The following is a 16,041-nucleotide window of genomic DNA, read 5'->3' on the forward strand; positions in this document are numbered from 1 at the left end:
AAAATATTTGGTTTCATATAAATAAATTATTATCTACGTACTTTTAATTCCATTTTTATTTGTCTTAACCATTTAATATATTTTCTTGTTATTTGTAGAATAAATCCATTATTCAGAACAAATTCAACCCTCTCCCCCTCTCCTAGCCTAGCCAGTCATCTTACTTTAACTATTCATTCCTAAGTTATATTCCTTATTTGCCTTCATTAGAGGAAATAACAGTGTTATTCTGGTGTTGACCCAAGTTACAGTGCTAAACATCATTTAGCAAAAACACAAATCAATTTGGGATGTCATTCCATAGACCGTAATACATTAAAATCATTAGATTTAAACAATAAATGCTTAAGACACGGGGTTATATTATTTTAATTAACCGACTAACAAACAATAATCTACAAAGTTATAAAAACCACACATTCGTAAAACTATTTATACAAAATAAATAAAATTAAAGGTGGCTATTTGACTGACTAAAGGAGGAAAATATTGGAATGGAAATAAAAAATGTTGGCACTTGTTAAAGAATCACAAAAAACCTAACTTGTTTACTCCCTTATTTAAACTCTACTGAGATTTCAAATTGAAAAATAACATTAGGAATTACCTGTCCTATTCTCTCCATTACTTATGAGTATATTGCATTAGATGATATACCAAGACATTATCCATAAAGTACTCAATAAATATAATCGTCTTCTTCTTCCAGTCTTACAAACAACCTCATGGACTAACCAGGAACCGTGGCCGCACTCTGGAACGCGTTAACTAAAAGACTAACGAACGTTGGCACAGAATCCTATAAGCTGAAGTGCTCCATTGCCCGACTACATCAAAAGTGCAACATCTACTTGAGTTTAAAATGTTGATAACCTGGACACAACAAAATACTTGATTGACTTACATATAAGTTTGATTTACAGAAAACTCTACTACGTTAATTAGGTACACACCTCTTTATTCCTATGTTCGTATATTATTCGTAATGAACACAAATTTATCCAGGGAAATATATTATTTCTGTTAGATTAAACATTTGATTGAAATCAGTTTATACATTTACAGTAGGTACACATATATGATAAAGTCTCAGAAATATAAACAAGAAGAATAGTAACCGACTATTAGTTAAAACATAATATTTATATCCTAATGATTGTAGAAAACATTGGAATTAATGATGAAATCAGATGAACACAATATCAACAAGACGAATAAGGTGATTTTAATATTTCCACCAATAAATGCACTCCCAGATATCTTCCCTGTCGTATGTACAGTGTACAGGTGTACAGATGTATAGGTGTACGTGGTGTTACATTGTGTACAGTGCACAAAAGGTACATGGTGTTAGTAGTGGACCGCCAGCCCGTGATGACTCCTCAGATGGAGTAAATCCTGGCGAGGATGTCGTAGAATTCGGAATAAGTGTCAAATAGCCACAGCAGCATTCAGAGGTACAGGAGCGTGGCGAATATCAGTCCTACAACGTAGAAGACGTCTGGCAGAGGAATCAAACTGGACGATCCTCCCCATCCACATTCCAAGTCATTTTTCAGTACCTGGAATCATGAAAACAAAAGAGACCATTAAATATCAGTGGAAAAAAAACCTAACTTAATCTAATATATTCTTTTAATATCATGTTCTGTTTTGACACTGTTCTATTTTAGCCGATTACGTAACAACACATGTACAATTTCGTTGTAACTTCAACAGTTAAAATAATGCGCGACTATCTGTCCAAACTCAGTCTCACCTTCATCTGTAGAATTCAGTATGGCAGTATTTATGATTAGTATTCAATGACCTGGATTTGCTGACTGCTTTTTTTCAAAGATATAATCTGTTAAAACGAACCACATAATATGGCATAGCAATATATTAGAGACAAACAGTAGCACATGCGAATATTTAATTATCACAAAAAATGAACACATAATTCAATCATCGAATGACTGCACTTTTTGCACAAAATAAATGATTAAATTATATTTTTTTCATATTCAGAATTCATTATTTTTTTATATCAGAGGAAAGATATTTTAAATATTTCTCAATCAGTCTTCAATCATAATTATTTTGACAGTACTTACAGCACCCACTCAATACATATAACAATTCTGGTTGTTTTAATGTAAGTAAAGAGGTTAACCAAAGCAGTTAATGATTGCTTTAGTTTTAATAACGATATGGCGAGTTTCTAATCATTTATCAAAATATTAAAAAAATATATACATATACTAGATCTGATTATGTTTTTATATCGTTAGATATCAACCTACACACATATTTAAAGGAATCACTGTTGATGACAATTTCCAGTATTTTTTCCTAATCTTTGAATCTAATGAAAATAACATAAAACAAGACCAAAATAATATTTTTTTTTACATAATTGTCCATTGGGAACACGGCTTCTTTGCAACCATTATTATAACAGAAAATTGCATAAACATAAACAAACAAGTTACTAAGATTAGTTTGTAAGTTCTAAATATGTAATGTGTACTTATGGTTTCATTGCAATTTAGGACAGTGGCCATTCAACAGACTTTTGAAAAGTGATACAAAGTCATTGAACGTGATAAAAAAGGCCTATAAACCAAACCTAACGTAACCTATTTAACCTAGTGTTTTTTTTCATCACTTTTCATGACTTTATTTCAATTTTCAAGAATATGTTGAATTGCCACTATCCTGTGTTGCCTGGTTACAGTACTTACAATGAAAAAACCAAGTAAGTAAATACAGGGTCGGACTGGGCATAAGGGGCTCAGGTGCCGTTTTTACTACATGGGCCCGCCGCCTGCTATGATCAGGAGGGGATTGTTAAGTAAATGGTAATTATATTTTCTGGTAATGATTTTTCTTCACAAAGCATATTTTCTGCTCATATAAAAATGTGAAATATTTTTTTACGAGTCCTGTCTTCGTTCTAGTTCGTTTTTGTCCAAAGGACCATTTTTGGCGAAATTGAGTTAAGTATGCAGTTGTTCTCAGAAAGTATTTAGTTATGAAAAAAAAATATTTTTAATGTGTTTGTAAGATGCAGTTTGTCTGTAGTCCACCAAAATTAAACGACATTCCGAGCGTGTTTATTCAACACTTTGTGCTACATCTAAATTAAAAACGTGTTTTCTGCGTAATTTTAAACATTTCAAATAAATTTTACTTAATAATAATAATTTCTATCACTTCAAATCATTTTGATAAGTTTAAAATGAGCTAATTTCATTGCGAATGCGTTTTTCGTAAAAAAAACTTTGAAGCGCTATTTCTCCTTATTTATGTTTTGGTCTCTTAGACAAAAACGAACTAGAGCGACACTGTGTCCTAAATGTAAATCATTTTGGCAACTTACTGTGAGTCGGGGCCTTGTGGAAAATTTTATATATTATTTTCTTGTGTCCTGTGTTCACATTTTCACAGCATCCCCAAAGATGATATGTATATTGTGCCCCAAGAAACTTATTTTATATCGGGGCCTCCTGCTTTGAGGTAATGTTAAAATAAGAGACTTAGCTGGAGCCCCCTCTAAATTGGGGGCCCTCAGAAATATGATGAAATATTTAAAAATAAAAGCTCCCTGACTGGGGGGCTCCTTTAGTTAGGGCCTCAGGCCCGGGCCTTTAGGACCTCTAGCGGAAGTCAGGCTTTACTGGCACAAAGCACAGCTGCCTGGGAATATATTTGATTTGCGGGAATTGCCCATGGTAAAATTTTAACACATTTTATGCACAGCGAGAAACTGTTCACATCGCCAACCCTTCGGTGGCGCAAAGAGGAGGACGGAACGTGATCAATGTCGAATTGGTACATGGAACATTAGAGGAGGAATGGAAAGAAAGATGAACGAACTATGTGACAATGGTGAGCAAATGTTTGGACGTACTGTGTATAACAGAGAGTATGAAAAAGGGTAGCGGTACAATGCAGCATAATGATAGGCTCGTCATTTGGTCTGGGAGACCAGATACAGAGAGGGCTTGTCAAGGTGTTGCAGCGCTACTGTCTCCCAGAATGATTGAATGTATGTTAGGGTGTATCGATTTTTAACTTTTTTTTTGTTTTCAAATTCCAAGTTGAAATAAAGTTGCTACTAGGTACCACAACTTACCACAATTTTTTTTGGATTTTTAAAAAAATGTGTAGGTCTCCCGCACAAGGCCTAAAGTTTTAATTTTTTTCAAAAAATATAAATTTTTTTTTAAATTTAAAAAAATAAATTCATAACTTTTGTGTTTATTCCAAGTTAAAAAACAGTAATATTAGGGCATAAAAATAAGTAAGAAACGGTTTTTTTTTATAAAATATGGTATTTTGGTCTCCCGCACAAGCCCTAAAGTTTGTTAATTTTGATGAAATTTTGTAATTTTGTGTACATATATGAACCATGTTTTTTTAAAGTTTAAGCCACCGGAATTAATTGTACTTTTCTTACAGAAGGCATAAAATGAGACAATATATATATACATAATTCTTATATACATACACTAAAAATATATAGCACATATATACTATATATATATATAATATGTTTTATACCTGAAAAAAGATAGTTGGACGGTGTAAATTGTATGAGAAAGGTGTTGAAAGAAACTGATGTTATTTGCTATTACTGTTGTTTATTACAAAAGTATAAAAGGTTATAACATGTCATAAAATGTAGTATAAAAACTAAGTACAAAATGTTGCTGATTACTTTCCATACGACATAAGTGGCAGTTTTCTTGTTCTACTGCAAATTTACTGACTTGTTTAAGTATTCGTCCTTTCATCTTGGCTTCAAAACCTTAAATCAAAATTATGTATAGTATTTACATAGGCCTAGTGAAAATTTTATAAATGTTATTACAGTTCCCAAATAAAATTTCAATTTAATATGGAAGACAGTATGATAAAGACGTTATTTAGAAACATTATAACTACAAAATAGTCGAAAAAAACTTACTTAAATTCTAATCCTTTGCAGAGGTTTTGTACTGGCTCTTGGTCTCGAACGTAGGTAACTCTTTACGGTCTTCCAGTCTGGCACGGATAAAACTATCTCTTTCGATTAGCCCACATACTCGCTTCAAAGCTTCTGTGACTTCCTTGACAATTCGTTCCACCGCTTGAGTGTGAGAAGGAATTCTAAATTCAACCCTTCCACTTCTGCCAGTTTCCGCAATTGACTCCAACTTTTCAAGGCTCATATCAGTAACAAAAGGGGGTTCGGTTACTGAAGTGGATTTCCAATCAATCATATCTATATAGTCTTCGGCATCAAAATTGATCTGAGGGGGTTTAAATACCCTTACCCCTTTCCTTACGGTTGAGCGAGCTTTCTGGATTCTCTTATAAGCCAAGGCTCTGATATGTTTTCGTTCATCGAACAGGATAGCTATCAAAACATGCTCTGGGTGAGCCATGAAAGCATTTATCTGTAACGTTGCATGGACGACTTTTCTTAGCTCATCTACCAAGTAATTGCTGAAAAGAATCATTTTAAAAAAATGAATGGAAGGTTGCGGGATTTGGGGATTGCACTTAATTGAGAACCATGATGGTATGTAGACCTTCATCATGAACTCTGCAAGCTTTCTTAGCTGAGGGGTCGGATCATCGGTGGCTACATACAAACGAAGGACTCGATTTGCCAGAGTAAGCCACCTGGCGTGCGAGATGTTGCCGGGGTTTCGTTTGGCCAACTCTTCTGCAATAGAATTGTCTTCCATATTAAATTGAAATTTCATTTGGGAACTGTAATAACATTTATAAAATTTTCACTAGGCCTATGTAAATACTATACATAACTTTGATTTAAGGTTTTGAAGCCAAGATGAAAGGACGAATACTTAAACAAGTCAGTAAATTTGCAGTAGAACAAGAAAACTGCCACTTATGTCGTATGGAAAGTAATCAGCAACATTTTGTACTTAGTTTTTATACTACATTTTATGACATGTTATAACCTTTTATACTTTTGTAATAAACAACAGTAATAGCAAATAACATCAGTTTCTTTCAACACCTTTCTCATACAATTTACACCGTCCAACTATCTTTTTTCAGGTATAAAACATATTATATATATATATAGTATATATGTGCTATATATTTTTAGTGTATGTATATAAGAATTATGTATATATATATTGTCTCATTTTATGCCTTCTGTAAGAAAAGTACAATTAATTCCGGTGGCTTAAACTTTAAAAAAACATGGTTCATATATGTACACAAAATTACAAAATTTCATCAAAATTAACAAACTTTAGGGCTTGTGCGGGAGACCAAAATACCATATTTTATAAAAAAAAACCGTTTCTTACTTATTTTTATGCCCTAATATTACTGTTTTTTAACTTGGAATAAACACAAAAGTTATGAATTTATTTTTTTAAATTTAAAAAAAAATTTATATTTTTTGAAAAAAATTAAAACTTTAGGCCTTGTGCGGGAGACCTACAAATTTTTTTAAAAATCCAAAAAAAATTGTGGTAAGTTGTGGTACCTAGTAGCAACTTTATTTCAACTTGGAATTTGAAAACAAAAAAAAAGTTAAAAATCGATACACCCTAATGTATGTTGCAGTATGAATGTGTAAGTCCGAGAATAATGTGGATCAGATTTAAAATCGGTTTGACAAGGGTGTTTCTTGTTATTTGCTACGCCCCTGTCAATTCTGAAAGCGATGAAGTGAAAGATGATTTTTGGACTGGTGTGAATGATGTAATGAGACTAAAAAATATGAACGAAAGGATTATAATGGCAGGCGATTTGAATGGGTGGGTGGGAATTAGACGTGACGGATTTGATTCGGTCTTAGGTATGTTTGGGGATAAAAGAACGAATGACAACGGGAACAGAATACTTGAAGTATGTTTAGAGTGGAACGTGTTTGTGTCGAATACTTTTTCGATCATAAAGGTATCCACCAATATACGTGGGAAAGAGGAAATGAGAGGTCAATTATTGATTTTGTAGTAATTGACTCTAGGTTGAGAGCTGTTACCGAGGACACAAGAGTTTTCAGAGGGGCTGAGGTCGAAACTGACCACTTTCTTGTAGTGTCAAGAGTAAACCTCTTTCGCGGTTGGCGCTCTAAAGTGAAAACGGTACTAACTCCAACAAGAGTCAAAATAGAAAAACTACAAAATGATAATGTGAGAAGTAAATATATGAATTGTGCAGAGATAAGATTGAATGCGAAGGAAATGGATGGTCTAAGCATAGACGAAACATGGAACCACATAAAAGTGTGTCTTTGTGAATCTGCTAGGGAGGTTTGTGGAATAAGTACGCAAGGTAGGAAGAAAGGTGATGCATGGTGGGATGATGAGATTAAAGCACTGGTCTCAGAGAAGAAGAAAGCATGGTTATGTCTGATTGCGGCTGGCAGTGCTTCCAGCGAAGAGAAGTATCGAGCGAAAGAAGTATATAAGGAATGTAAGAAAAAAGTAAGAGTTGGAGTGAAAGAACGAAAGAAACGCCTGGAAGAGGAAGAAGGAATGAAAATGACAAACCATTTCCAAGAAAACATTAAGTTGTTTTGGAAAGAAGTCAAAAGGTCCCGGAGTGGCCCAGAAAACGGAAGCATGAAAGTGATAAAATCAAAAGATGGAAAAATGTTGACGAACGAGGAAAAAATAAAAGAGAGATGGATGAATTATTTCGAGGAAGTCTTCGAAAGCGAAGTGAGTGACAGTGATTCCAGCGGTGAATCAGATATGAATGACGATGGAGTGAATGTTACCGAAATTAGCATGGATGAGATAGAAAGTTCGATTAAATGTATGAAGAATGGTAAGGCTGTCGGGTTTGACAATATTGCTGCTGAATATTTTAAAGGAGGTAGCCGTATAATTCTCACATGGTTGTGCAATCTTTTTAACCAATGTTTAAAGGAAGGTTATACGCCTTTAGACTGGAGAAGGGCTGTGATAATGCCATTATACAAAGGTAAAGGGTCACGTATGGAATGTGGGAATCATAGGGCTATTAGCCTGCTAAGTTCAGTTGGCAAGCTGTATGGTAGAATTTTGATTGAAAGAGTAAGAAAGGAAACAAAAGATAAAATATGGGATGTGCAAGGTGCTTTTATGAGTGGAAGGGGGTGCATGGACCAGATCTTCTCATTGCGTATGCTCACTGAGAAGTTTCTGGCAAAAAACCAGAAACTTTTCTGTGCCTTTGTAGATCTACAAAAAGCATACGACCGAGTCGACAGGAAAAAGCTATGGAAGGTGTTGTCCAAGTATGGAGTGAATACATATCTGACTCAGGCAATCGCGTCTCTGTATGAGGGAAGCGTTGCATGTGTTAGGGTAAACGGTGGTTTTACGGAGTGGTTTGATATCACAAAAGGTGTTAAACAAGGCTGCGTAATGTCACCGTGGTTATTCAATCTATACATGGATAATTGTATGCAAGAATTGAAAGAGGTGGGATTGGGCGCGAATTTGAATAATTTGAAAGTATGTTGCCTGTTGTATGCTGATGATGCGGTGCTGATTGCTAATAGTATAGAAGATCTACAGTCTCTCGTGTCTAGGATGAACGAAGTATGCATGAAGAATGAGTTAATGATGAATGTAAGTAAGTCTAAAGTAATGGTGTTTGAAAGAGAGAGTACGAAAACAGTGTGCAATATAATTGTGAATGAGGAATACTTGGAGCAGGTGGATGAGTTTGTGTATTTAGGAAGTATGTTTACGAGAGATGGGAAGGCTGACAGAGATATTGAAAGAAGGGTAAATGCAGGTAATTCCGTTAATGGAGGACTGAACGCCGTTGGCGCTAACAAAAAACTGTCCAAAGAAGCGAAGTTAGCAGTCCACAACGGAGTGCTGGTACCTACCTTGATGTATGGAAGTGAGGCATGGAACTGGCAAAGAAAGGATGAAAGTAGATTGAATGCTGTTGAAATGAGATCCCTGAGGCGTATGTGTGGTAAAACCATGTTTGATCGTGTGAGGAATGTGGAGATCCGCAAAGAGTGCAAGGCTGATGTAAGCGTAATGAGTAAGATTAAGAAAGGGACGCTTAGATGGTTTGGGCATGTAGAGCGAATGAGCGAAGATAGGAGTGTAAGGAGGATATATGATGCAAATGCGAATGGTAGCAGAAGTCGGGGACGCCCGAGGAAGACATGGCACGATCAAGTGAATCAGATACTAGAGTCGGGCCATGTCAAGAGTCAGAATAATAGAAGAGTATGTATGAGACGATGTATGAATGTGAATGAGGCAAGAAGTGTGTGCCAAGACCGAGTTGTTTGGCGGTCCGTCCTCTCTGCCTACCCCTGCGGGGAAACGGCGTGATGGTTAGTTAGTTAGTTAGTTAGAGAAACTGTGGAGATTTTAGACTTCCTAAAACAAATTTGTCGGGAACCCAAAATAATCTCTATTTTAAAGGATTTAAGATTTTCAATGAACTACTGACAGATGTTAAAGAAGCTAAAAACCTTGCAGCTTTTCGTGGGTTATGCCTAAATGCTAAGGTATAAGTTTTAGATGTAACATAGAGTGTGCCTAAATATCATAGAAATAAGTTGTTAGTAGTTAGTAAAGGTTCATACTAGATATAGTCAAGGTCTAAGACCCGGGAGGAAAACGCCACCCTGATTTATGGCCAGTCCGACGATGGGTAAATACATATTAATATTTAGTAAGATTCATATTTTGCTAGAATCTAACCAGAACCGAGTCAAGTGTTTCATTTACCAATCTAGAGAAGTTACATAACCATATTAATGGAGGCCTCAATGTACCAAGAAATGTAAGATATTATACCAAAATAAAAAAAATATTATCTTCTAAGACGGCTGTGTCTTCTTACATGAATGTAAAAAAAATTGGGGACGCAGCCTAACATGTGAGTTCAAAATCTTGTAATGAACTACCATATTATGATCTATGTCAGTATTGAAGATTTTGGGAACACTTAGAACACATTTACTTAAAGTTACGATATACAGAAAGCAGCAAAGAGTAGCGCCTTTAAAGTAGACCACAAACAAAAGAAGGTGCACAGACACATGTCTCTTGGTTGCCATGTGCACAAAGAGAGTGGTTCATTTACAGTTGGCTAGCACTCATCGGTGACTATAATCAAATCATTATTACAAAAGGTAAAATAGTGTAATTGTTTGTCTCACGTTGATGAGAGTCTGGTTCTCCTTGTTGGCGCAGGAGGCGAGGCGGAGGTCATCGCTAGACATCATGCAGCTCTCTCCCAGGGAATCCCCGCACAGGTATTGTCGCCTCTTGCGTTCCCAGAATTCCACCCAGCTGAGGACCACAAGATACAACATTATTACTATGAAATTGTCATCCAGTTAAAACTGATGAGCCAATCGGGAAAAGGGAACAAAACAACTTGCCCGTGGCCGTGACACTTTCGGTGATTTGGCAACTCGCATTGTAAAATCACTATCGGTACTCGAAAATAAAATCTGCTTACGAATTGCTAGTCCTTTTTACAATTGCGCGCAAATTGCTAGTTCTAACTACATATCCTAAATCCGGTAAACAAAATCAGTGACGCTTGTGACTTTTGGATGTTCTAGAGTGCAAGTACAAAAAATGGCAAGTTGTTGTAGCCGAAAACATCTTCTTTTTTTTCGAAAATTCGGTTTTTTGTATGGAGATTTTAAATTGGAAATATATAAGCTCTACAAAACAAAATTAAATTTCATTGATGCTAAAGGTTGACACAATTGGTTTTCTGAAGTTAAATTCATTAAATGGTGCCAAAATTAAACATGGGGTAGACGGTCATCAAATAATGTGCTTGAAACACCCCAATCTTATAAGTGACGTATAAACTCTTAAATCTAAGTAAACAAGATGGACAGTGGACGTGCCCTAGATTGCAGTCGCAGTTGAGCGGGTTGTCCTGCAGGTAGATGGCCTGGAGGAAGACAGCACCCGTGGAGCCAGGCCACTCGCTGGTGGAGGGGTTAGCCACGCTGGCAAGCTGGTTGTGGCGCAGGTCCAGCGTGAGGTTGCGCGCACGCCCCGCATGCGTGAACACGGCGCGCTGGATGGACGTTACGCTCGTGTTGCGCAGGGAGAACAGCAGGTTGGGATTGTGCACACCCTGAAATAATCACAACTTTCAATAGGAATGGTAGAAAAAAACGCTGTTGTCAATATAATTTTACTAAGGTCATAAAGCTTGTAGAATCCAAACACTGATAACGTAGAGAAGAGGTAAATGCATGAGTTGAAACAACCAACAATGAAATACTTACGCAGCAGAACCTGTTAGAAACTCACAAAAGGAAACTTGGTATTTGGATGTAAGATGCTCCGAGGAACTAGCACCATTGATCCCTCGGCAATTCGCCAAATGCGAGCACAACATTTACAATGTTAACATTTGTCCCATCAGAATGGGTAATTTCAGCAACTCATTCTCGAGTTCAACAGCGCAGCTGTGGAAAGGTTTAATGGCCTCGTTTTTCCTCCCTCCTACAACATGGATCTTTCCAAGACCCAGGTTCACTCCTTCGTTTCCTCAAAAGACCTTATTTGGCTGCTATGTTCTTAGTGGGCATAAGAAAATGAGTAAATAAACATCTTTACATGATTGAACAATATCATTGTTTATTGTCACAAGTTATCTTGGTTCTCAGTGTCCTTGCATTTTATGTTAGTGCTGCTTTGTGGAAAAATCAGGGTCAAAAGCTGTTCTTGGTCCTGGAATACATAGTCTTCAGGAATATGTACCTAAGCTATTAAAAGTAAGAAAACCTAAGAAAATTACTTACACTTAAAACAGTGTCAGAAAGTTGTTTAAGTGCCGCCCCACTGAATGTGATGTTGTGGAGCTTGCAAGGCAACTGCCCCAACATCTCAATACCCAGGTTTGTCTTCTCATCCTCCACCTAATAAAAAACACGAAATTATTATTTCATAAAAAAATAATAACCCCATAAAGTTGATTTTATATTTGCATGCAGAGACATCTGTGTATTTTACATAAAACTAATTGCATTGAAAAGTTCTCTAATACAGCTTAGAAAAGCGATATTTTTACTGTGAAATGAATATGAATACCCGCACATAAATGAAAACAATGGCAACATTTACATTGGCATTCTTTTTAAAGAATACATTGTTGTGTTAAACTTTTTGCAAGATCAAGGTAAAGGGGAACAAGTTATCTCCATCTTGTAGTACTAACAAAATTCAACAGATGGCATGCATTAAAATAATACAAAACAAATAATGTGACTATAAAATATATATAATAAATTTGTTCTCTTTTATGGAATGATAGAAAAATAAATGAATTACCTGAATCCACAGATCCCGTAGCCCACTGTTGTACCCCAATATTGTTGGAAGGTTGAAATCTCTCACTTTGGTGTAAGCTGTGGTTGTTAGTGAACGCAAGGCTTGCATTTTACCCAGAGCTCCCATCTGTAACATTTTTACTATTAGTAAAACAATGAAACCACAATCGTTTTTGAAGGGTCCTATTGAAATAAACTATGAATGCGGGAATATAGAAAAAAGCCTTATTTATACTTAACTCCTCAAGCTAATTTGTACGGTTTTGGGAACAAACAGTTATTAACCGTAGAGTCAATTTATTCCCTTTTCGTAACAGCTCATATGGTATCATAGAAATCGTTGCGTCTCCCTTAATAAATATGAACTAAACGGTGTTAGAAAAAAAAACACCAACCTTTATATTAAAAAATAGAAGTTAACCACAGAATAATTTTAATGTACACCTCTGTTAAATTCAAAGGTTCCGAGAAAAATTTGTGAAACAACAAAAAAGTGAGGTGGCAGTAATGTTTATAAAACATTAGTCTAACAAAATATGTGTTATTTTTTTCATCATCAATAATTTTAGTTCAGTGTTTAGTAGAAAATAGTAAGGTGAGCCATTTTTAAAACTTTTTAAGTTCCATTTAAAAAATTGTATGTTTATTTTTAATAGTACAATATGAAAGCGTATTTCATCACCTTTCAAAAACAGTTTTCTGTTTTCAGATACATTCAAAGATATCCCATTTACTTAGATTTTATTGAGAAGCGGAAATACCCACAAATTCTTCGACTTTCCGACAGCATTAAGAAATTTAACGATCAATATATCAGAGGCCTGAAGGCTTAAATGCAAATTGAAAAAAAGATTCATGTATTTTAATAAAAATGCCGCAGTTCCTACATGCTTATGAAAGCGTTTTTCAGCGAGAATTTTTTCCATTTCTTCGACAATTTTAAATCTTTCTTGATTTCTTACTTAGTACGCAGACGGTTTATTTTAAGGTTGAAAATATCAAAGAAGAACATAAAAAGATAACCGCATGCGCACACCGCTGCAACTAATGTGAAATGCGACCGCAGGCAGCGATCGATTGACTAAAATAACACAAAAACTCTGTGCTTTAAACGATTAATGCGGTAAAACAATGGATAGAGGAACGATGGATGCAATTTATTTTTGAGAAATATAATTAATTCAGGTCTGGATGGAATAAACGACACGTGACGGCCTCCGTAGTCGAGGAATAAGGCTCTCGACTAGCAAGCTGGAGGTCATGGGTTCAAATCCCGGCCTGCGCAAGTTAATTTAATTTGTGTTATTTGTAAATATATAAAAATTCAGCCTGCATATGTTTGCGATCCCAAAACTCAAAAATAGTTTGTTTCAATTAGTTCTAGGAGTGTTAATAAAGTAGTTTGCATGGTAGAAGAAATCGGGGACGCCTGAGGAATACTTAACGCAATATCTCTGCAGCGGAATGAGATATGGACTCGAATTAAAGTCGATTTAATGTATACAGTAGTGAATGGTGGAAGAGGTCGGAGATGCCCGAGACATTAGCAATAGCGAAGGGTTGCGGGGTCCACTAGTACTATAAAATATATTTGCGACACATTCCAGAGTGGAAGATACTATCAGTATCGTACTGTTGTAAGACCACAACTTACTGTTAACTCATAATATCATGTTATATTTTTTGTAATGTTGGAGACTTGCCTCAAACGTGTTAAGTCGTAGTCCAGAGATGTCCAGGTATTCCAATCTCAGGGCTACTCCCAGAAGACTTGTATTAGTGAGTGTTGTGATGGGGTTCCTAGCTAGGGACAGCCATCTCAGGTGGGGCAAGGAGTGTGTCACCTGAAACAATCAAACATATAATACATGAATTAAGTAACAAGGACTGAGTTTGGTGGGCAAAACACGGCTAGCATTCTGACAGATTGAGTTCAAATCCAGTGCAACCAAACCTACTCCTTATAAAAATACAACATGCAATGCAAGAACAGAGATAAAATAACAGTCATTCTTATTTTAACAAACTTACATAATTTCTTTTCACAAGAATATTGTTGAATTGGAATTTTGAAACTGTCCTTTCTGAAATGGACTATTCAAATTTATTGTAAATTTAATATGTATTGTTTTTGTAATAATGTTCATGTGGCATATTGATTGAGGACAGACCTTTTAGATAAAATTTACCAGTGTTCACTTTGAAAGCTAATAATTTTTTAATTTTTGAAGATTAAAAATTTATTTTACTTTCGTTGATAACTTTTTAAAATCAAAATAAAAAATTAGAGACGACCTCACTGTATAGAACCTAAATAATAAGTTGAATTCTATCGAAGGTCTGGATAAGTAAAAGTATCTACTGTACTTTATTCTATCATTTAAATTTTTTTTTTTTTTTTTTTTTTTTTTATATATTCAATAATATTGTTATTGGGTTAATAAAAATAAACTGTTTTTATAAACCCACTAACAATATTATTGAATATATAAAAAATAAAAAAATAAAATGGAGTTCTCCGAAACTTAATAACAATAAATCAATAAAAAATATTCTATCAATAATTATTTACTACTTGTGCGATAGAATTAACAGAAACTTACAATGGGCACGGTGGTGAGGTCATTATCGGACAGGTCGAGGTATCGCAGATGCGTGAGGTTGTTGGCCGTGTCGGGCGGCACCGATGGCAGGTTGTTGTGGGACAGGTCCAGGCTGCGCAGCATCGGCAACGGCAGAGATGGCACCTTCACACAGATATACATCAGCAAACAGACAATCATACCCTACAAATATTGTTAAAACACACAACCCTAACATCCACCCACAACACTCAATATCATTCAAATTGAAGTAAACAAAAATGTGTGAAATAGTGTTTTTTTTAATTATGTTGATAGTAACTTTGTGGTGAAACAAATGAAAAACATATTATACACATTGATTTTGTCAAATAAACAGGTGTGTTTTCTTTCAAGTTGAGTGTTTGCATAATTTCATATCAAATGCTCTAGCTTTTAAAGTGTAAAATACTTGTGCAAAAGATTATTATTTACTTTCAATGGTTTTTAAGTTTGTTGTATCTGTTAAATAATGTTAACTTGTTGATGTTTTTAACCCTTGAAAATTATTAAATTTACACTAAACATTATCTTTCAACACTTATTTTTACATCTAATTTTTTTGATTATGTATAAACAAGTAATTTTCATAGTTTGACTGTTAAATTCTGATCAATTTGTCAACACATGTAAAAAATTTTTTTTTCATTAACACCTCAGAGGAGACCCTGAGAAAAATATTATCCCCCAAGGCCTATGTCATCTTTGTGAGAGATATGAAATCATATATTAATGCACCATGATAAATGTGTTTGGTTATTGAAAAAAAAAAGTAATTAAAGAAGATAAGTAAAAGATAATAAAGTAAGAAGGTGAAGAATTACCCAAGGTGACGAAGGAAGGAAATATAAAGCTAGAACTTAATGTGATGTCATGAATAAATAGTATTGTAAATGAAACGGCACCTTGAAATGAAATGTGTTGGTTCCAACTCTCACAGGGTGGTCATGTGGCAAACACTAGTAACCGAAAGCACCAAGTTATACAAAATGCAGCCATTCAGTTTCTAATCATTAACCTACTGATGACTTTAGGATATATTTTACTTCAAGAGAGGGGAAGGGGGGGGGGGGTGTAACTAACTATTTAACTTTATGGGTCGGGAAATGAGATTTTAAACATTTTTCTCTA

General features: G+C 35.1%; 1 protein-coding gene across 1 annotated transcript in view; it reads right to left on the reverse strand.

Moving 5' to 3' along the window:
- Positions 1-368: 368 nt before the first annotated feature.
- chp (leucine rich repeat containing G protein-coupled receptor chaoptin) overlaps positions 369-16,041 on the reverse strand; it is a 52,195-nt gene continuing 36,522 nt past the window's right edge. The window contains exons 20-26 of the mRNA XM_089639400.1: positions 14,893-15,036; positions 13,993-14,133; positions 12,291-12,416; positions 11,762-11,878; positions 10,853-11,088; positions 10,145-10,277; positions 369-1,562 (exon numbers count right to left, since the gene is read on the reverse strand). Of these exons, the coding sequence (XP_089495526.1) occupies positions 1,452-1,562; positions 10,145-10,277; positions 10,853-11,088; positions 11,762-11,878; positions 12,291-12,416; positions 13,993-14,133; positions 14,893-15,036 (1,008 nt within the window). The 3' untranslated portion in view covers positions 369-1,451. The remainder of the gene's footprint in view (positions 1,563-10,144; positions 10,278-10,852; positions 11,089-11,761; positions 11,879-12,290; positions 12,417-13,992; positions 14,134-14,892; positions 15,037-16,041) is intronic.

This window comes from Hesperophylax consimilis, chromosome 14, assembly GCF_061612785.1.
Source record: "Hesperophylax consimilis isolate HC1 chromosome 14, BYU_Hcon_1.0, whole genome shotgun sequence".
Taxonomy (NCBI): Eukaryota; Metazoa; Arthropoda; class Insecta; order Trichoptera; family Limnephilidae; genus Hesperophylax; species Hesperophylax consimilis.